Consider the following 22391-nt stretch of genomic DNA (forward strand, 5'->3'; position numbering starts at 1 on the left):
AGAAGCAGTGATGTACTGCCCCTGTCTGTATCAATGGTGCTGAGGTGGAGATTGTTTCAAGTTCCGAGATGTAAATATCACCAACAATTTGTCCTGGTCCAGCCATGTAGATGCTATGGCCAAGAAAGGACATCAATGTCTCTACTTCCTCAGAAGGCTCATGAAATTTGGCATGTCCCTGATGACTCTTACCAATTTTTATAGATACACCATAGAAAGCATCCTAACCAGATGAATTACAGCTTGGTGTGGCAACTGCTCTGACCAAGACCGCAAGAAATTGCAGAGCGTTGTGAATGCAGCCCAGTCCATCATGCAAACCAGCCTCTCCACCGTTGATTCCATCTACATTTCCTTCTGCCTCTGGAAAGCAGCCAACGTAATCAAGGGTGCCTCCCACCCCAGTCGTTCTCTCTTCTCCCTCTCCATCTGGCAGAAGATACAAAAGCTTGAGAATGTACCACCAGACTCAAGTACTGCTTCTATCCCACTGCTTTCAGAGTCCTGAACAGACCTCTCATACACTAAAAGATGAACTCTTGATCTTCCATTCTACCTCGTCGTGGCCCTTGCACTTTATTTGTCTACCTGCACTGCACTTTCTCTGTAACTGTAACACTTTATTCTGCATTCTGTTTCCTTTTTTACTACCTCAATGTATTTATGTATGGAGTGATCTGTCTGGATGGCACACAAACAAAAACCTTTTCACTGTGTTTTGGTACATTTTACAAGAATAAACCAATAGGATCTGGAATACTTCTTGTACATGGTCCACCTTCTGCATAGAGCTCAGCATAGAGAATGACTTCTTTCTATGTGTGATTGGTGCTGAAACTGCTCCTCATGTTGGAAATATCCAATCAAATTTCCAGAGTATTTCATAAATGGTTTCTATCATCTTTTAATATTGAAAAGAATGGCAGTATAGCAGTTGATGCTGCTGTCTCACAGCACCAGAGACTCAGGTCCAACTCTGACCTCAGGTGCTGTAGAGCAGAGTTTACACATTCTCTCTGTGACTGCAGGGGTTTGTCCAGGGTGCTCTGTTTTCTTGTGGGTCATTACAACTTCTCCAATATAGACTGGGAGCTTCTTAGTGCAAGAGGTTTAGACGGGGCAGAATTTGTTAGATGCATCCAAGAGGGTTTCTTAAATCACTGGGTAGATAGTCCAACTAGAAGAGGGGTCTTCCCAGACCTGGTATTGGGAAATGAGCCTGGCCAGGTGACTGACCTTTCAGTGGGAGAACATTTAAGAAACAGTGATCACATCTCCATCAGTTTTAAGATAGTTATGACTAAGGATAAGTATAGACCTTGCGGGAGACTATTAAATTGGGGCAGGGCAAATTACAAGAGTATTAGGCAGGAGCTAAGGAGAGTTAATTAATAACAGCTGTTTTTGAGCAAGTCCACATTAAATATGTGGAGGGTGTTTAACAACCAACTGCACAGAGTACAGGACAAGTATATTCCAGTAAGAAGGAAGGACAAGGATAGCTAGGTAAGGGAACCTTGGATTATGAGGGTTGGTGAATTTAGTCAAGAAAAAAAAGGAAGCATGTGCAAGGTTTAGGAAGCTAAAATCAAACAGAGCCCTGAGGACTATAATGAAGCTAGAAAAGAAGAAGGGAATTAGGAGAGCTAGGAGGGGCCATGAAAAGTCCTTGGCATGTAAGAGTAAAGAGAACCCAAGGCATTCTATACATGCATCAAGAGCAAGAGGATAACTGGTAGGACTAAAGAATAAAGGAGGGAACAAGTGTTTGGAGGCAGAGGACATGGGCGAGGTCTTAAATGAGTACTTTGCGTCAGTATTTACCAAGGAGAGGAATGCGGAGGATAGTGAGATCAGTGTGGAGCGTGCTAATATGCTTAGGGTATTTTGAGATAAAGAAAGAAATAGTGTTGGATCTCTTGAAGAACATTAAGGTAGTTAAGTCCACAGGGCCTGATGGGATATATTTTAGGTTATTGAGAGAGACAAGAGATGAGATTGCTGGGACCTTAACCAAGATCTTTGTGTCCTCCCTGGCCACAGGTGAGGTCCTGGAGGTCTGATGAGTAGTTAATGTTGTTCCTTTGTTCGAGAAGGGAAATAGGGATAATCCTGGAATCTGTAGACGGTGAGTCTCACATCAGTGGTAGCGAAGCTATTGGAGAGGATTCTTAGGGATAGGATTTATGAGCATTTGGCAAGCTGTGGCCTAATAGGGACTGTCAGAATGGCTTAGTGTGGGGGAACTCACGTCTTACTAACTTGATTGAGCTTTTCAAGGAAGTGACAAAAGGTGATTGATGAAGGTAGAACTGTGGATGTTAACTACATGGATATTAGTAAGGCATTGACAAGATCCCTCATGGGTGGCTCATCCAGAAGCTTAAGATGCATGGGATCCATGGTAACTTGTCCATTTGGATTCAGAATTGATTTGTCCATAGAAGACAGAGGGTAGTGGTTGATGGGACTTATTTTGGCTAGAGGTCTGTGACTAGTGGTGTTCCACAAGTATCCATTCTGGGACCTCTGCTGTTTGATGTATATAAACAACATGGATGAAAATGGGGATGGGTGGGTTAGTAAGTTCACAGATGCTACAAAGATTGGTGGCATTGTGGATAGTGTAGAGGATTGCCAAAGGATACAGTGGGATATAGATCAGTAGCAGATATGGGCACAGAAACAGCTCGTGGAGTTTAATCTGGTCAAGCATAAGGTGTTGCACTTTGGGAGTTCAAATGTAAAAGGAAAATACACAGTTAATGTCAGGACCCTGAACAGTGCTGACATACAGAGGGTTCTTGGGATCCAAGTCCATAGTACTCTGAAAGTGGCTGCACAGCTATAAGGAAGGCATATGGTATGCTTGCCTTTATAGGTCGAGGCATTGAGTTCAAGAGTCAGGAAGTTATGTTGCAGCTTCATGAAACTCTGGTTAGGCCACATCATTCAATTCTGGTCGCTCCATTATAGGAAGAACATGGAGGCTTTGGAGAGGGTTCAGAAAAGGTTTACCAGGACTATGCCTGGATTGAAGGGCATGTTCTTTAAGGAGTGCTTGGACATACTTGAATTGGAGCAGCAAGGCTGAGGGAAGATGAGAGGCATAGATAGGGTAAACAGCCAGTATCTTTTTCCCAGGGTCAAAATGTTTAATACTAGAGGACATGCATTTAAGATGAGAGGGGTAAGTTCTTTACACAGAGAGTGGTGGGTGCCTGGAATGCGCTGCCAGGGGTGGTGCTGGCAGATACAATAGAGGAATTTAAAAGGCTCTACGATAGGCACAAGAAATTGCAGAGAATGGAGGGATTTGGACATTGTGTAGGCATAGGGATTAGTTTAGTTAAACGTTTAATTAATTTGGCTCAATATCGTGGGCTGAAGGGCCCATTCCCATGCTGTTCTATTGTCATTAAATTTGCTGATAATGCAAAGGTTGATGGGAAAGCAAATTGTGATGAGGGCGCAAAGTGTCTCCAAAGGGATGCAGGTGAAATGAGTTGGCAGAGGAATAATTTTTCAGCAGGAGATGGATGGGTTTTTAGCTACTTTAACAGGAAGTTAGCTGAGGAGCATCCATCAAAGATTGAGATTTATCTATTAAGTGTTGCTGGAGGGAGAAAGGGGAAGGAGGAATGGAGATGATGCATCACGTGAGGAAATATAAGTACCTACTTTGGTTGGAAGAATAGAAAATCAGAATATTGTATAAAGAGAGAGGGATTACAGAAGTGAGACATCTGGGTGGTTTCAAACATGAAACACAAAGTTAACATGTAGATTCTTGAAACAAGAAAGAAATGGGGTGCTGGCCTTCAATACAAAGCAGATGGAGTATAAAAATACACTTCAAATATAAAGGGCATTGGTGAGACCATACCTGGAATATTCTATACAGTTTTAGTCTCCTTAATTAAGCAAGGATAAATTTGCATTGGAGACAATTCAGAGAAAGCTCACTAGGTTTATTCCTGGAAATGAAGTGGCTGAGTGATGAGGAAAAGCTGGGCCCATAGTTATTTGAGGAAAAGCTGGGCCCATAGTTATTTGAGTTTGGAAGAACAAGAGACGATCTTATTGTAAGATACAAGATTCTGATGGAATCGAGAACTAAGAAGCATTGTTTCAGAACAGGGGGACAGACGAGGACAAATTTTAACTTTCAGTGAATTTTTAGAATCCTCTACTGCAGAGAGCTGTGGAGACTTAATCATCTGTAGGCACTGCCGAGAAATGGCTACAGGAGGAAATAAATTGGGCCCTGAATATTAAAGATTACATAACAATTAGGAAGAACCTACAAGCTGTGGCGGATAGTTAAGGGGATCTTTTACAATACGCAAAATAGATACGTTCCAATGAGGAAGAATAATTGCAAGGAGTGGACCCTTCATCCATGCTTAGAAAGTTAAAGATTGTATCAAACTTAAAAGAGAAAACGTATAACTCTGCAAATGCTGTTGGTAGGTCAAATACAAAATGCAAAATATAAAAACAGCAAAGAACAAAAAAGATTAATAGGAATGGAAAAATTGGAGTACAAAATATTCAGAAATATAAGAACAAATAGTAAAAGATATGATAGGTTTTAACAGAGTTAGCAGAGTGCTGGTCCTACACAAAATGAGCACGAGGAAATAATAATGGAAAACAATGAGGTGACAGATGAATTTTACAGGTACTCTGCATCAGTCTTCACTATTGAGAATATGTAACATCCTTGAATAGCGATAATTCAGGAATTGGAATGGAGAATCTCAGGAAAATTACAATCTGGGGAAGTGCACTGAGCAAATTGTTGAAGCTACTGACCGACAAGTCTCCTAATGCTGATGGACTTCATCCTAAAGTCTAAACTGAAGTGGCTAAAGCAATAGTTTGATGCACTGGCTTTAATTTTCCAAAATTCACATTTGGAGATGGTTCCATTAGATCGAAACCCTCCTTGAAATACAACTCTTTTATTCAAAAAGGGAGAAATAAAGCTGGAAACTACAGGCCAATTAGCTTAACATCTTTTATAGAGAAAATGTTTGAAACTTTTATAGAACACAGAACAGTAGAGCACAGTATGGGCCCTTTGGCCTACAATGTTGTGCCGACCTATATAAACCTACTCTACAATCAACCTAACCCTTCCCTCCTACACTTCCCATAACCCTCCATTTTCTTACATCCATGTGCCTATCTAAGAGTCTTTTAAATGTCCCTATTGTGACAGCCTCTATCATCACCCCTGGCAGTGCGTTTCAGGCACCCACCACTCTCTGTGTAAAAAAAAACCTACATCTGACATCTCCCCGAAACTTTCCTCCTCTGACCTTAAGTTGATGTTCTCAGGTATTGGCCATTGCCACCCTGGGGAAAAGATGCTGGCTGTCCACTCTATCAATGCCCCTCTAAACCTTACACACCTCTATCAAGTCATCTCTCATCCTGGGTCGCTCCAAAGACAAAAGCCCTAGCTCGCTCAACTTTTCAAAGACATTATCAAAGACATTATAGCAGGCCACTCAGAAAAATCCTATGGAACCAAACAAAGTAAACATAGTTTTGTGAAAGGGAAATCATGTTTCTTTGAAGAAGTGACATGTACTATGGATTGATGAATGTACTACACCTAGATTTCCAGAAGATATTTGATTGCCAGCGATCAGGGTTCGATTCCCGTCGCTGTCTGTAAGGAGTTTGTACGTTCTCCCATGTCTGCGTGGGTTTCCTCCGGGTGCTCCGGTTTCCTCCCACATTCCAAAGACATACGGGTAGGTTAATTTGGGTTTTAAAAAAAAAAGGCTGGCGTGGACTCGTTGGGCCGGAAGGGCCTGTTACCATGCTGTAAATAAAAAAAATAAAAAAAAAATAAGGTGCCACATCAAAGGCTATTGCAGAAAATCAAAGCTCATGGAGTAGCAGTTAAGGTTTCCATGTGGAAGGAGATTAACTAACAAGAAATAGTGAGTAGGCATAATGAGTCTTTTTCTTGTTACTAAGATGAAATTGGTGGTGTGCCAGAAGGATCAGTGCTGGAGCTTCAACATTTTACTATTTATATAAATGACTTGGAGGTATAGTTGCTAAATTTGCTGGTAACATGAAGATATATAGAAAATCAAGTTGTGAAGAGCAACCTATAAATGAATGCAGATAGGCTAAATGAATGGACAAAGGTATGGCAGAGTATCATGTGGGAAACTTGAAACTGTCTATTTTGGCATGCAAAGTAACAAAATAAGTTTATTATTTAAATGCTGAGTGATTTCAGAGCTCTGAGATGCAGTGGGATCTGTGTGTCCTAGTGCAAGATTCACAAAAGGCTGTTATACAGATTGAGCAAGTAATTAGGAGATCTGATAATGTTACCATTTATTTCTAGGCAGAATTAAATACTAAAGTAGGAAGTTAATTCTTCAGTTATACAGGGGATTGATGAGATCTCATTTGGAAAACTGCATGCATTATTTATCTCATTACCTAAGTTCCCTCTCTCTTCTTCCTTCCCTTCCCCTATATTTCTCTCTCCCTCCCTTCCTCCACCAGCACCCCATAGTTAAATCTTACTTTTTACAGGTGGCTTTGGTTATACCCCTGATCTAGCTGACTATCGACGACAGATGTTTAATTACAAGCTGCTGTGGAAAAGTTGCCATGCCTGCCTCAATGTGAAGGAGTCCTCCCAGTGGTTCCCAGAAGTCCTATCTGAATTGTTTGGACTTGAATTAAGTTTTCTTTTACTTTGGAATCAGACAAAGCATTTCAAAGAAGCTTTTCTTGACTAATTCCTGAAATGTGCAGGTTATCCTCTATGAAAATGTTGGACAGGTTAGGCTTGTATTCATCAATGTTCAGAAGAGTGAGAGGACCATGTAAGGTCCTGAAGGGAATTGACATTAGTGGACGTGGACAGGATGTTTCCTCTTTTGGTAGAATCCAAAACTGGGGGTTACTATCTAAACAAAAATAAAATAAGCATTTTTTGTTTTTCTCAGAGGCTTGTGAATCATTGGAACTCTTCTCCTCAAATGGTGATGGAACCAGAGTGAATATTTTTAAGATGGGGTATATAGATAATTGATAAGTAAAGGTTTGAAAAGTTATCATGGGGAGATGGGAATGAAAAGTTAAAATTATAGTTAGATCAGTCATGACCTTATTAAATGGGAAAGCAGAGTTGAGGGCTGAATGGCCTACTCCTAATAATTTATATCTTGAATGCATTCAAGGCCAAGATAGACAAACGTTTGGTGTATTGGACAGTTAAGAGTTATAGGGAATTATCAGAAACATGGAGCTGAACAACAGATCAGCCATGATCTTATTAAATGGTGGGTAGGCTGAAGGGGCCACATGGCCTACTCCTGCTCCTATTTCTCAAGTTCTTGTGCACCATCCAGTCTCAGGATGGTGAAGGTCTATTGTGCACTCCACAGCACTGGCAGCAGTGGAAGTTGAACACGCAAAGCAGAATATAAGAGAAAGCTGATGGAAGGATGTGCCAGCAGTGGGAGAGAAGTGATTCATGTGGTTGCAAGGAAATTTCCATCACTGAGGTTCGGTTGGCCTCCAGAAATACACCCATATGCCAAAATGGCAAATTCCTCCTGACCCCTACCATACACAAACCAGTCTTGCAAACAGCCACGCATGCATTTATCCTCTAATGATGGGTTCTGGACCTGAAACACTTTATACAGAGGCTACCTGACCAGCTGAGCAGTATCAGCATTTTCTGTCTTTATTTTAGATTTCCAACATCTGCAGTGTCTTTTATTTTCTTGCATTTACTATCCCATTGCTCAGCATCTAACCCTGCTTAACTGTTCTATGTGTTCAAAGCCATCTTGCCCATCACTAATCAAAAACATTCCAAACCAGAAGGGTTCAAATCATGCTCATGCTTGTCTTAAGACGGCTAACATTGTACTCCAAAAGAATGGGGCCTGTATTGTTCACTGGAAATGACTCCTGTGGTACCATATACACCCACTGGGAGGTTTTTTCCAATTTTCTGTCAGCTAAGTTAACTGAGAGATCTGTGACAAGCCACTTTAAAAGTCTGGGCCATTGTTTCTATTTAGTGGTTTTGAAACAAAGAAATCCTTAATTCTGTACCAGCCAGGATTAGATCTTTGTAGGTCAGGAAATTTTATAGGTTAAAGTGAATCTCATTTAGATATTATACATGGCAGCTGAATTCCTATTTAAAAAGGCAAACACTAGTCCAATCCCCTCTTCCCTTCCCTCCCTTCCCCTATATTTCTCTTTCCCTCCCTTCCTCCACCAGTACCCTGTAGTTAAATCTCAGTCTTTGACAGATGGCTTTAGTAATGCCCCTGACCTAGCTGCCTATCCACAGTGGATGTTTAATTTCAAGCTGCTGTGGAAAAGTTGCCATGCCTGCCTCACTGCGAAGGAGTCCCAGTGGTTCCCGGAAGTTCCATCTGAATCGTTTGGATTCAATGCAAGTTTCCAATTATTTTAGAATCAGCCAAGTCCTTACCATGGATCTTTAATGGACAATATTTTAATTGCTGAAGGTCAGTTAGCCAGGTTTGGAAAGTTAAGGGAAATAAAATGTCCCATACTGAACTTGTACAGTACAGCCAATTTTCCATTTCCAATTTTACATCAATCGACTAATTTGGATTGGATAATATATATGAACTTGGAACTTATCTCTGCAATGATGGTTTGCTCCTGGACCAGGTATGGTAAAATTGAATGAATCCCAATTTCCAGCAGTTATCAGTCACATAGTATGAGATTGGAGTAAAGTGTATGATTGTGATTTCATGAAGTTTATGATTGGGTTAGCTTGTACATGCCCATAAATCACAGATGCAATACATTCAATTTTCCATCTTGACATAGTGGGGGATTGGAAAGTGTGAGTTGTGAGTGGTGAAGCACATATGTGTTTGTGTGAATAGGGTGGAGAGTGGGGTTGGGAGTATAGAGGAGGCTGCCATTCCTCCCCCGAAGTGTAGTTTTATACGTCTTTAATAATGAGCTGCATCCCTCTCCTTCATCTTATTAACCAGGAATGGATCATTTTGACAAATCTCTTGGAAGTAACAGGCAGGGTACACAAAGGAGAGTCAGTGGATGTTGTTTACTTGGATTTTCAGAAGGCCTTTGACAAGGTGCCGCACTTGAGGCTGCTAAACAAGATAGGAGCCCATGGGATTACAGGAATGGTACTAACCTGAATGGAAGATTGGCTGACTGGCAGAAGGCAAAGAATGGGAATAAAGGGGGCTTTTTCTGTTGGCTGCTGGTGACTAGTGGTGTTCTGCAGGGGTCGGTGTTGGATCCACTACTTTTCACGTTGTATGTTAATGATCTGTATGACAGAATTGAAGGCGTCCCTTTAAAACAGAGATGAGGAGGAATTTCTTTAGCCAGAGTGTGGTGAATCTGTGGAATTCATTGCCACAGGTGGCTATGGAGGCCAAGTGATTGGGTATATTTAAAGCGGAAGTTGATAGGTTCTTGATTAGTAAGGGTGTCAAAGGTTATGGGGAGAAGGCAAGCGAATGGGGTTGAGAGGGAAAAATAAATCAGCCATGATTGAATGGCGGAGCAGGCTCGATGGGCCGAATGGCCTAATTCTGCTCCTTTGTTTTACGGTCTTATTTTCTGAGACTCAAGAATGGAATTAACACCCACAGGGGAATGGATTTCTTCAATCCGTCACTTTGTTCATCTGAGTTCCTAGTGGCCCCTTTGCTTCCTGACACAAGGATTTGAAATTTCATCTGCATTTTCTTCGGCCTGTTCTTCCCTTCCCATACCAGAGAATTACGACTCTGCTATAGACACGGTTACTACGTGGAATCATTAACTCACCTGATAACAAGGTTTAAGAACATAAGGAAATGAGTCATCAACAAGGAAGAGCAGTGGGTCCTCAAGATTTAAATGGAGAGCCTAATTCTTTATCAAAGTGCTGCAGATTCAGACCAGTACATTGAGCAGCCTACCAGAGACATTGATAATTCAAAACCAGCGTAATGACTAGACAGCTTAAACAAATAATGATTAATTCAAGGACGAGGCTGAGAGCATTTCAAAACCACAGTGTTGTAAGGTCGTTCATGTGACTTCTATCAAGCAGGTATCTTAATGGCTTGGTTTGAATCCTGGATGGATATTGAGTGGGTGAAGGGCGGTACAATCTCCCTCTGCTATTGACTGCAGTACCTGAGCCACACTTGGGAATGGGACTAATATTGGCAGGGTTGATCCTATGTTATTGAAAACTTTCCCATTTGTTGAGGTGGATACCAATGTCCAAGACAGGAGGGAGTGGGGAGATGCAGAAAATAAAAATGAAAAGGTAAATAAAGACACATCATTTTTCCAGCAGCTTTTCCACTACTGATGGGGTGTCCAACATAAATTTTGTCCTTTGACATCAGCAAACTGATTATAAAACTTGGTTCTCTTACTGGAAAGAGGGCCTCTTCTAAAAATGCCTGACCACTCAAGTGGAGAAAGTCATGGCAGGTGAGAATGAAGCAGTAAATACTGCAAATTCTGGACTGTTATTGCACCAAATCTACCAAGCAGAATGATTTTAAATCAGCTTTTTAAATATTTTAGGGACTATATAAATATTGGACCATTGTGAGATGATCTTTGTTTACAACTTATTGAGATCTGAATCTGTCTTCAGCTTTAACTTCGTGATTTTGACTCAGACAGCACTGAACAACAATTAATTTGGAGAGTGTACAGTTTCTGTTCAGTTTATTTGTTAGTGAAAAATAATCCAGTTAGTTCTGCTTCTCTGCCTTATAACCTTATTAATTCCTCCTTTTTAATGAAAGATGTAATTTGTTTTTGAAAGTTAAATGTTAAATCTGCTTCCATGACTCTTTGAGAGCAAATTCCAGATCAAAGCAACTCACAGCATAATAAAAAAAATATTTGCATTTACTCTCCTGGACATATTGCCAATCATTTTAAATCTTTGTGCTCTGACTCACACCAAGCTTCATAAATTATCAATGTTCACAGAAATCACTGCCTTACAGCTAAGAAAGGCTTCAATCATGTTTTCTAATCCTCTCTCTCTCTGTAACATCCTCCACACTCACAACCATACACTGTTCTACCCCTGGTCTCTGTGCATTCATGATTTTAATTGACCCACCGCTAGTGGCCATGTTTTCAGTTAACTCGAACCTATGCACTAGAAGCCATCACTCCAAAATCCTCCACCTCACTCCCACTCTGCTCCAAGATGCTCCTTAAAACCTATTTCTTTGACTAAGGTTTTACTTGTGCTATTATTTCTTTAAGCTGTTTGTACTACCTCATGTTTGATAATATTCCTGTGAAGCACTATGCAATATTTTTCTATGTTAAGGTTGCTGTTTTATCCCTCTAGTTCCAGACTTTCCTGCCAAGAAACAAATTTTCCCCACCATTTTGAACACTTCTATCAAATTTTCCCTTAACTTGGTCTATTCTAAAGAAAATAATTGCAGCTTTTCTGGTTTCTCCAAGTGCCATCCTTGGGCCCTTTTGCATTCTCTACAATCCTCCCTGAAGTATGGTACCAAGTTTTGGATGCTTCTAAAAAACATTTAGGAGATTAGGACTCAAGATTTGGTAGAGATAAAGGTAATTTTATTTGTCAGCAAAGGGATGAAACTTTAATGCCATCAGGAAAGTGTGGGTTTTCTCCAAATTTTTTTCCAAAGCCATGTTAATGATATTATCACCTGGAATTTCCATTGAGCTTTTGCAATGGAGGTTAGTGATTTCCTTAGAGATACAAAGTAAGTTGCTAAAGTTGGCCAAGGTTATGATGAGAAATTTGGCATAATGCATAGAAGTCCAAGTCTCAATATTTCTGTTACACAGAGCATTACACGTGAACGAAATCACACAGGTTCAGTGAGCTCCAAAGACTTAGTTGACCCACAGTATATTGCATATCATTAAAATGCTTAGTGTCTCCCAGAAATTTGCTAGAGTTTCTTGGGACTTTGGATTTTTAATGAATTTACTTTTTCCTCTCGCAGGTTCTGGAATGGTTAGGGTTGTTGCACCATCCCCACACAGAATAAAAGAAATGGTCCATTTCTGTTTTATTTTGCATGTGATTGTTTAAATGCTGACCAACCTTCTCCAAGATTGTACATAATTATCCTGTTTTCTACAACCAACGATGAGTATTACTTTATTAAGAAGATTTGTTTGCAGTTTCTCCACGATGTTTACGACACATAGAAAATGCTCAATGGAGAAAGACCAAGATCATATACTTCATCTTCTACCACCCTGGTAGTCACGTCAGACAATGATGATGGAGCTATTGATTAATCATAGCAAATGACCTCTACCAGTTAGTCTACAATAGACCTAAACATGAGCTGAGGGAATATTGGGAAACGTCAAAGACATGCAAGTTCAAAGACACTTATTCTTCCCAAAGATGCTTCAATTGCCATGTTTCAAATTACACTACATCCTAAAATGTAATTTTCTGAAAGATGTAATTTAGACTTATTGCAATTCACAACGTCAATAATCATCAGTAATTCCACAATCATCACCAAGCTGATCCATGTAGGTACGTGCAGCTTCTTTCTGATTTTCTTTAAATCATAGTCATAGGATATGGAAGCAGGCCCTTTGGCCCAACTGGTCCATGCCAACCAAGATTCCCATCTAAGCTAGTCCCATTTGCCCATGTTTGGCCCATAAACCTTTCCTATCCATGCACTTGTCCAAGTGTCTTTTAAATGTTGTTAATGTACCTGCCTCAACCACTTCCTCTGGCAACTCATTCCATATACTGACTTCTCTCTGGGTGAAAATGTTGCCCCTCAGGTTCCTATTAAACCTATCCCCTCTCACCTTAAACCTATGCCCCCTAGTTCTTGATTCCTCAACTCTGGGGGAAAAAGACTGCACATTAAAATGGGGGAAAACCCATCCAGTTTATCCTCCTATCACACAGCTTTCCAATAAAATGCCCCCTGAACATTCTATGCAAAAGATGTATTTCACTGTGTGTTTCAATGTACATGTGACTAATAAAGAGATCTTGTCTTGTAAAAGTGCCATATAAAGTGAAGGTCTTTTTAAAAATACCCTTCTACTTCCACCTTAACAATGTTCATTAATTCATACTCAAGAATAGTACCTTAAATGTGTTATATTTCCATTTCCTACATCTGGCTGCTTCATCTCCTGGGTGAAGCAGTAAACTTCAGTGCAAAATTAGAGGCAGTTCTGTGCTGCAAATTATTATGGATTATGAACCAGAGTAAGACCCCAACACTCTGGATGCCTGAACGTCAGGAGGCAGCTCTTCATCCTATACATTCTCTTCTTGATAAAACCATTGGGTTGCCTTTGCCTTTAAATAGAACTTAAGCAAATTAATTAAATCATTCATTTTTATCAGGGACAAGAGATGGATAATGGAAAGTTGGTCCTCTGCAAGAAAATGAGCCACAGCGCAGTCCCCTTGCAATCGATATACATGTTGTTGCTAGAGTGAGGAAAGGTCATTTTCCTCCTGTCTGTTTAGGGCTGTCAATCCTCTAGGACTGAACCCATGTTGTCATGCACCGAACATTAATCAGAAGGGCAATAAAGCATATTTTTTACACATTGACAATCAGTAGTCCATATATATCAGAGATGCAAAAAATTGCTTTTTGACTACCAGTTAATATTGATCCAATTGGATAACAAGGAGTCTGTTCTCTCCAAAAGGAAGGCAGTACTTTGGAGGATAGAACAATGGTGGAAGAAGGAAAAGATCAAGTCGTGAAATCTCTAGGAAATGATACAACAAGTGTTGATATCTTTATAACAGGTTAAAAAATTCAAATTGTGAATAAGAAGTTCAATTCTTGAAGACAGGCATAATTCAATGAAGCACATCACAATCAGAATAACTATACATAGTTTTGACTGCCATCAGATTGATTATAGTCTTAAAAAATTAAGTTTGCAAATGAAAAATCCTTCAAGTCTTTGGCCCCTCAGAGTTTGAAGGTCAATGGTACTGTATTCTGCTTACTCAATGCTGGGGATATTGGCCTGGGAGAGGATGTTAACATTAGTTTGCTCATCCTTCCAGTAATTTTGGAGAATTTTTCAGAGGTACCATTTTCTCTAGGTAGTCCATGTCTCAGGGGCACAGGGATCCCTTCTGCCTGGTACACCATGAGTTTGGTGCTGGATCTATCCTCAAATACCCTTTCCTCAATTGACCAAAGTCTGTGCTGGCAAATAGAAGGCAGTGGTGAATTTAATCATCAATGTCTGCCTTCACAGAGAGAGAGCTTCTGAAATATGAGATTTCTAGAGTCACCATATGAATCTTTATTATCAGAGGAGTGCAGTGGGAGGCAGGGTGGTGGAGAACCTTGGTCTTGTGGATGTTAAGTGTAACGCTAATGCTCCTTGCGATGTCTTGAAGCTTGGTCACAGTCAGCTATGTTGAGCTTGCCGTGTCATTTGCAGGCCTGACACCAGACTCCCAAAACAGAAATTCTATTCCGTCATGAGAGGGGATTACCAGACAGACAAAGAAAAGGATTCAAGGATGTGCTGGAATCTTCGTTGAAGCAGTGCAACATCCTCACTGATTCCTAGGTACGTCAACATGGAGAAGAAGCACTTGGGATGGTATTGAGTACCTCCAGCCTGTGCATTGTGAGCATACAGAAGCTCACTGTAGGTGGCAGAAGAAGCGCATTACCTAATAAACTACCCACCCACCCTGTCATCCACTTCCTACCCTATCTGTGAAAATCTTCACAGGCCACCTTAGAACCCACAAAACCAGAGAAGAAGCAAGTCATCCTCAATCCCAAGGGACTGCCTAAGAAGCAGCTTCTAATTTATATGCTGAGTACTCCATTGCATATTGTTGCAAATTAACATATTCAATGGTGATTAATAGTCTTCAGTAAATGTTTGTTGTTTTAAATTTTGTCAAGAACATGGGGAATGAAATGAATCAGGTTATAATAAATCAGTTATCCTTCTTACATAAAAGCAGAAAATACTGGAAATTCTCAGCAGTTTGGGCGTACAAAGTTAACATTTCAGACCATTATGTTTCATCAGAACTGGGAAAAGTTAAAAGTTGCAGAGAAAGGGGAAAGGAAGGAGAGACAAAGGAAATGTCTGAAATAGGGTGCAGATGAAGAGAGACATGGTATTACAAACATTATTTCTAATGTTGCCCATTTCTGATGAAAGATCATTGAGCTAAAACATTAACTTTGTTTCTTCCTCCATAGATGCTACCTTACTAGCAGAGTATTCCCAGCATTTTCTGCTAGCAGTATAGAAATCAACAATTAGAGATACAATCTAGAAGGAATGGGTATCAGAACTGCCCAGTTCTGATGTAAGGTCATCAACTTCAATTGTTAGCTCAGTTTTCCTCTGTCTGCAATTGTTGCCTTACCATCTGAGCATTCTCAACATTCTTTTTTTATTTCAGACTTCTAGCAGATGCTGTGTTTTGTACCTCACTGATCTAATTTGTTCCCCTTTTCTCATTCATCTTCCATTTATACCCCCTCCATATCAGCTGAGGTTAACAAGCGCTCACAACCCCTTTTAAACCTGCATCTCACACCTCCCAAAAATTGATTAATTTGGTTCCTATTGCATTCTGTTATTCTTTGGTCTCCATACTCCCCACATCTCTCCATCCACTCAACAACCACCAACCCCCCCCCCCCCGCCCACCCCACCCACCCCACCACTCCAACTCCATCCCATTTATCAGAAACTTAAAATGTGCTTGTTTTCTAACTCTGTGCTCTATCTGCAGTCCCTGAGTATTACCAGAACTTTCTTTCTCTTTCCTTTCAGATTGGAGAGTTATATTGACCGCTAAGAGCAAGGAAGATTTATTATTTTGCTGTGAGTTCAGTATTCCAAATGTAGTAGCCTTTATCCAAATCAAAAATAAGCAATTAGCAATGGATGAAAGCCAATGAAACAATAGGTTTTAATTATTTTAAGTAAATCGAATTTGAAGTTGCAATAGGAACCAAATTAATCAATTTTTGGGAGGTGTGTGATTGTGGGCATTTGGATAATTCAATTTCCGTTTTCAGCTAACTGACACCTTATATGCTTTGAAACATGCACTGCAACTTCAACAACCTCTTAATTGCTCAACATAAATAGGCAGCTAAGTCAAACCCCATTGCTCTGACCTTGCAATTGACGAACACATGGGAGTGAATTCAACAGATAAGATGATTAAAATAAGAAGGAAAAACTAGGTAAAAGGCAAAAAAAAAATTCGAAGCATAGGTCAGGAATTGGGAGACCGAATTATATGAAATGCTGTATTCTTGATTTGAAAGATTAACCAACACTGGTAAGGTAATTAAATAAGGTAGTTTTGACAAGTGACTTTTAACATCACAGAAAAGTGTACTTTGATCTGGAGGATATTTGTGATTGAAGTCCTAAAGCATTTACTGATTTTCATATTTGCATTTTTCTTTTAAATCAAACACAAATGTAATAATAATAATGATCATACCCAGAGGATTGGTTAACAACCTGCCAAAGAACAGTTATATTGTTAATGTTACAGCCATTGCTAAGTGGGGTTTATGGAATGGCAAAGTTTTGGCAAAGAGGAGGGAGCAGTTCACGGGAAATTCTCCATCCAGCTAATTTTACTCTTTCATTGAGCACTTCATGCCAAACCAGTTCAGCACCCAGATGAAACCTAGAACAGCTTTTTACACATTTCTGAATTGGCTCGATGAAGAGGCAACTCTGCTCCCTGAACAGTCCATGTTCGCTTCTTCCTCTTGATAAACACTACATGCTCTTGAAATGATTTGTAGATCACAACCTTCTCTCTGAAAACAAGACAATTTAAGACTCAACTTCAAAAGTTTGTTTGAACTGTAGTTAGGAACAATTTTCAAAATAATAGAGATATTTCAACATATTAATTCCAAATGAGCCAGCCTTATAAAAGGAAAAAATAAGTTTGATGATAAACAATCTTTAGCTCCTCAGAGAGCAATTATTCTTAGCTGAGAGTTCACACATTGAGTCAAAAGGTTGTAAATTCAAGCCCCATTCCATTCTTAAACCTGTAATCCAGGATGACATTTCTATATTGTACAGAGTGAAAACCTCACTCACAGAATTATTGTCTTTCACCTCAGGTACCTATCTGTTTGCTCAGCTGATAGAAAAAGATTGCACAGCATATGAATTCTCTGTATATCATGGCCAACATTTATACATCAACCAACAATACCACTTAGAACTTGAACAGTAATTCATCTCATTCACTGCTTGTGGGAGCTTAGTAAGAGCAAATTAGTTTCTGTGTTCCTCCAATTTATAACAGTACTCACTACTTCAAAAATAATTAATTGCCTGGTATGTGCTATGAAAAATCCTGAGAATAGGGAAGGTGGCACGAATGAAAATAAATGTTAAAAAGATCCAAACAATAACTAGCTATTATTAGCCAGACATATGGAATTATCTACATTTTACTCTGTGCAGAAACTATGCAGCATATCCCACCACAAAAAATAATAGATCGGTACCCAAAATTCATGCAGGTGTTTTGTGCAGGCAATATTTCTTAGTTCCACTCCAAATTCTCCGATTTATTCATTACATGTTATTGCCTCAAAATTTCAGTGTACCCTAATGAAGTTGCTGGATGGGTGCAGCAGCAGGCCAGTGTTGAAAATGCTGAGGCAAGGCTGGTAAGCTTGGTGACCACATGCATAAATAGGCCTATGGTGTGCCCTGGCAAGGAGGGGGGCAGAAATTCATTGTAGATCAGTATTTGAGGGGAGCCATTGGTGAGGAGGAGTTTACTGGGGGATTATGAGGCTGGGATTTACTGTGGAGGGTATGGTGTAGAAACTATAGTGTAGAGGTGGATCGGGATCAAGTCTGGTGGCTCATGAGCTGGCATGGTTCAGGCTTGAGATCAGGCTAGTTGGGTGAGGGTGCAGTACTGGATTGGACTTCCCCACCCCTAATTGAGTAATCTCCTTGCCTGTCAGCAACACATACTGGCCCTGTAGAAGTAAGACCATATTGTACCGTGTGTACCCATGATGGGCATCCCCAAGATATGGTGGTCCAATTTCCTATGCAATGTTCCAAAAAAATGTGCCTGATGTGAAAATAGCAATGACATGCACCTATAAATGCCTAATCAAGCTTCCAGAGTGGGCTGAAATGATCTGGTAATGGTTTCAATCATGTTTTATTTGGAAAAAAAAACTTTCAATTTGTGCAATACTGGGAAAAAAAATTAACAGCAGAGGAATACCTTGGTTAAAGAGTATTAGGGCCCTGGTCAAAGCTGGTAGTGGAACAAGCTTCATGCTTGAAACTAATGGGTAAAGGGAATACAGGAGAAGGTACTGAAAGAAGAGTTACCTGTATTTGAATGGCCCATTCAGTAGTTGTAGACAAATAAGAATTGGGGAATCTATAAATTTAACAGAGCTGACAAAATCCAAAGAAACTGTAGCCTCAGAATTGCTTTCCACTCCTACTTGAACAAAAGTGGTGTCCACTCTGATTATAGAATTAATCACCAGTGCCCCTCTGCAGACCAAATGGAAAAATATTCGAGTTAAACAAGACATTATTTAAGGGTCTAATCAAGCAATAGATAAGCAGGTACAATGCTTCCAAGTCAATTGTTCACCTTTCCATTTTGGTCAGGCAAATTTTACAAATCTTAAACTATTAAATTCCCAGCAGTTTACAGCCTAATTTCCTTAGCACTGTAGATATCCACTATATATCAACTGACCAGTTAAGAACAAAGACTATTAAGATAGTGGATAGCAGAGAGACACTGAATGTGGAACAAGACTTGTAGCATCCCTCATTTTGTTCATTACACTACCGACACTTGTGTTTCAGCCAATTCCGGTCTTAGCTTCTGTTGCTAAATCACACTGACACTCTTTCTCTTCCTTTAACGAACTCCATAAAACCTACTGTTTTAAATATGCTTTAGTTATCTCTGTTAACTTTTTTTGTATTGTGGCTCAAGATCAAATTTTGTCTGATAGAATTTCTGGGAAGTACTTTGGTAAATTATATATCTGATCCCAATCCACTTCCTAAAGTACTTCATTGGCTGGAAATAGCTTTGAATCCTCTGGGGCAATTAAATATGATATTTAATATAACGTTTTATATATATATATATATATATATGACAATGGGCTTGGGAAGGAAACTTAAGAATACCATTGAGATGCGTAGAGGACAAAATATACATGCCTATTCTGAGAGATGACACCAGAAAAAAATGGAATCGGAATTGTTGACCTATCAATTTACAAGAGTAAGTGTAGACAAAAATACAAGGTCTCTCTGCTGATATATTGACAGCAGTCTATAGACTGGAAGTGCAACTCTCACTGAAAATAGAATTCCTTTTGCTTCAGTGGAGGAATTTTATGCTGAAATCAAAGAAAACATATTTACCAGTATTTCAAAGAATTAATACAAGTGCTCTCATCTTGTTAAGCTACATGGCAAAGTCTAATTTTGTTACAAATTGACCTTTCCTTACACTTTCTTCCTAGGAGGAGCTGGCTCAAGCTAGGATAGTAAAATAGTAATCATCTGCAGTCTCCACCTGGTGGTTACTCATCATGTATGAGCCTTGATTGTGATTCCTTGGACCATGGAATGAGGTTGAAATCTTACCATCTCTTGCACCTTACAGGACAATGAAAGGAAAGATTTCAAGTTTGCTAATTGTTTGCCGATGACACGTTGTGATGAGGATATTGTGAACCTTAAATGGGATATCAATAGACTGAATGATTGGGCAAAAACTTGGCAAATGAAGTTTAATGTGAGAAAGAGATATGAAGAAAAAGCGTGCATGAGAGAGGGATAGATACATAGTAAGTGAAATCAGAAACAAAAGATTCAAAGAAGAAAAGATAGACAGTGGCATAGAAGGGACATAGAACCACAGAGAAAGTGAGAGAATGACAAAATGTAGGAGAGGGAGAAAATCAAAGCCAGGAAAGAGATGGAGAGAGAGAGAATGATGGAAAAGGAGAAAGACATTGAGAAAGAGGGAGAGATTTTCAGGTTGAAATTGGGATGGGAGAGATAAACAGAAAGCCAGTAAAATTGATAAATATAGAGGGATGTAGGGAGAGCAATAGAGGCGCAGAATTAACCGGGGTAGAGAGGTTTGGAAGATAAAATTAGTGTGACTGGGCAAGACACAGAGGCAGTGAAGAGTGGGTGAGTGGAAAAACAGAGAAGCAGAGAAAGAGAGAGGGGAAGCAGTGAGGAAATAAACAAGGATGAGAACATGGAGGGAGAGAGACAGACAGACAATGGCAAAATATATTAGAAGGGCAGGCACAGAATCAGGTGAAGTGAGATAGAGTGTGAAGTAAAAAGAGCAAGTATGAGAGAGAGAGGGAGAGAGAGCTATTATGGGGTGGCAAACAATGTGTTAATTTAGTACTTGATGTGGCTCTCAGGAATTTTTTGCCAAAGTGACCCCCACTTGAAAAATAGTGAAAATCATTGAGCTAGAGGTACCACAGATTGATTATATGTTGGGAATCAAGATAGGTACCCTATCATTGAAGGATTATTTAGTAAGCTATGTCAATGCCATATTAATAAGGAAAGAAACTCAATGATCTGATTTCATTATGTTTACTTCCATACCTGCTTCTGATGTTGGTTTTACATTTTTGACTCCATAAACTGAGCTCAATATTGCCTGAAACATCAATTCCAAGTCCCCCTTCGAATTCAGCATTTGCTAGAAGGCCAGACTGCAATAGGAATGCCTGCAGGAAAGAGGAAATTGAATGCTTTGAAACTGTGAAAAAATGTGTTCGATCTGCACTAGGTGCAGTAGAAATACGTGTTATGCCCATTATGTACATGTAGTTTTAAACATCCCAAATCTAAATGTAAAGGGTACATGGCGAACACTGATTGTTCTTATTTTCAAACTGTGTTTAATTTCACATCTTGCAGATATATTTTCAATCTCTCATATTTTAATAAAGTCTCGCACTTCTCAGCTTTTTTTTAAATTTCTTGGGATATGTAAATCACTGGGAGGAACAGCAGTTATTAACCATTCATAATTGCCGTTGAACAGGTAGTGATAAGCCAGCTTCCTGAATGTCTGCAGTTCTTTTGGTAAAGTTATTCCCACAGTGCTGTTTGATGGAGTATTCCAGGTTTTAGACCTAGTAACAATGAAGGAATGGTTGAATTTTTAAGGCAGGATGGTGTGCAGATGAGGGGAACCTGCAAGTGGTGGTGTTGCACATGTCACCTGCCCTTGTCCTGCTTGGTGGTAAAGATCATGGGTTTGGCAGAGGCTGTTGGAGTAGCCTGGATGAGTAGCTGCAATAAACTTTGTAGATGGTACGCACTGCAGCCACAGGGCACTGGTGGTGGAAGGATTGAATGTTTGGGGTGGCGGACAGGATGTCAATCAAGTGGGATGCTTTGACTTAGATGGTGTTGAGCTTCTTAAGACATTGGAGCTGCATTCATCCAGGCAAGTGGAGAGAATTCCAGTACACTCCTGCTTTCGAGAAGCTGGAAAGACCTTGGAACATCAGGAGATGAGACACTGAGCACAGGATACACAACCACTGACCTGCTCTTGTAACCACATTATTAATATGGCTGGTCCAGTTGAACTTCTGATCTAAGTTCACCTTCAGAACATTGATAGTGGGGGATTTCCTACTAAGCATCAATGTTTGGTGCTTAGACTCTCCTTTGCTTGAGATTGTATTTGCCTTGCACTTTTGTTACTTATCACACCATTTCTGGTTATATCTGCTGGAATTTAGAATTAGAAAGGTACAAGATTCTGAAGGCGTGGATGTGGAGAGGATATGTGCTCTTTTGGAAGAATCTAAAACTGGGGGTTCACTGCTTAAAAAGGTATCAACTACTTAAGACAGAGATAGGGAGATTTATTTTCTCTTGGAGAGGCATGAGTGTTTAGAACTCCCTTTCTCAAAGGATGGTGGAAGCAGTCTTTGAATATTTTTAAGGGAGAAATAGACAAACACTTGAAAAGTAAGAGGATGAAAGGTTACCCTGGATAAACATGAATATGAATTTCATATCAGCCATGAGTTCATTAAATGGAACAGAAAGCTTGAGACACTGAATGGCCTACTCCTGCTCATAATTTGTATGATGTCCAGATCTAGATGAATGCAGGAATAGACTGCTTCATCTATTGATGTTCCAAACAGAACTGAACACCATGCAATCATCAGAGAACATTCACTTCTGACCTTATGAGGGAAGGAAAATCATGAATGAAGCAGTAAAGCTGATTGGGTTACTTG

General features: G+C 39.8%; 1 protein-coding gene across 1 annotated transcript in view; it reads right to left on the reverse strand.

Moving 5' to 3' along the window:
• Nucleotides 1–13805: 13805 nt before the first annotated feature.
• Nucleotides 13806–22391, reverse strand: part of LOC127584729 (microsomal triglyceride transfer protein-like) — an 81977-nt gene continuing 73391 nt past the window's right edge. Inside the window, exons 16-18 of the mRNA XM_052041636.1 lie at nucleotides 20728–20852; nucleotides 18442–18612; nucleotides 13806–16880 (exon numbers count right to left, since the gene is read on the reverse strand). Of these exons, the coding sequence (XP_051897596.1) occupies nucleotides 16745–16880; nucleotides 18442–18612; nucleotides 20728–20852 (432 nt within the window). The 3' untranslated portion in view covers nucleotides 13806–16744. The remainder of the gene's footprint in view (nucleotides 16881–18441; nucleotides 18613–20727; nucleotides 20853–22391) is intronic.

This window comes from Pristis pectinata, chromosome 30, assembly GCF_009764475.1.
Source record: "Pristis pectinata isolate sPriPec2 chromosome 30, sPriPec2.1.pri, whole genome shotgun sequence".
In the NCBI taxonomy this organism is placed as follows: domain Eukaryota; kingdom Metazoa; phylum Chordata; class Chondrichthyes; order Rhinopristiformes; family Pristidae; genus Pristis; species Pristis pectinata.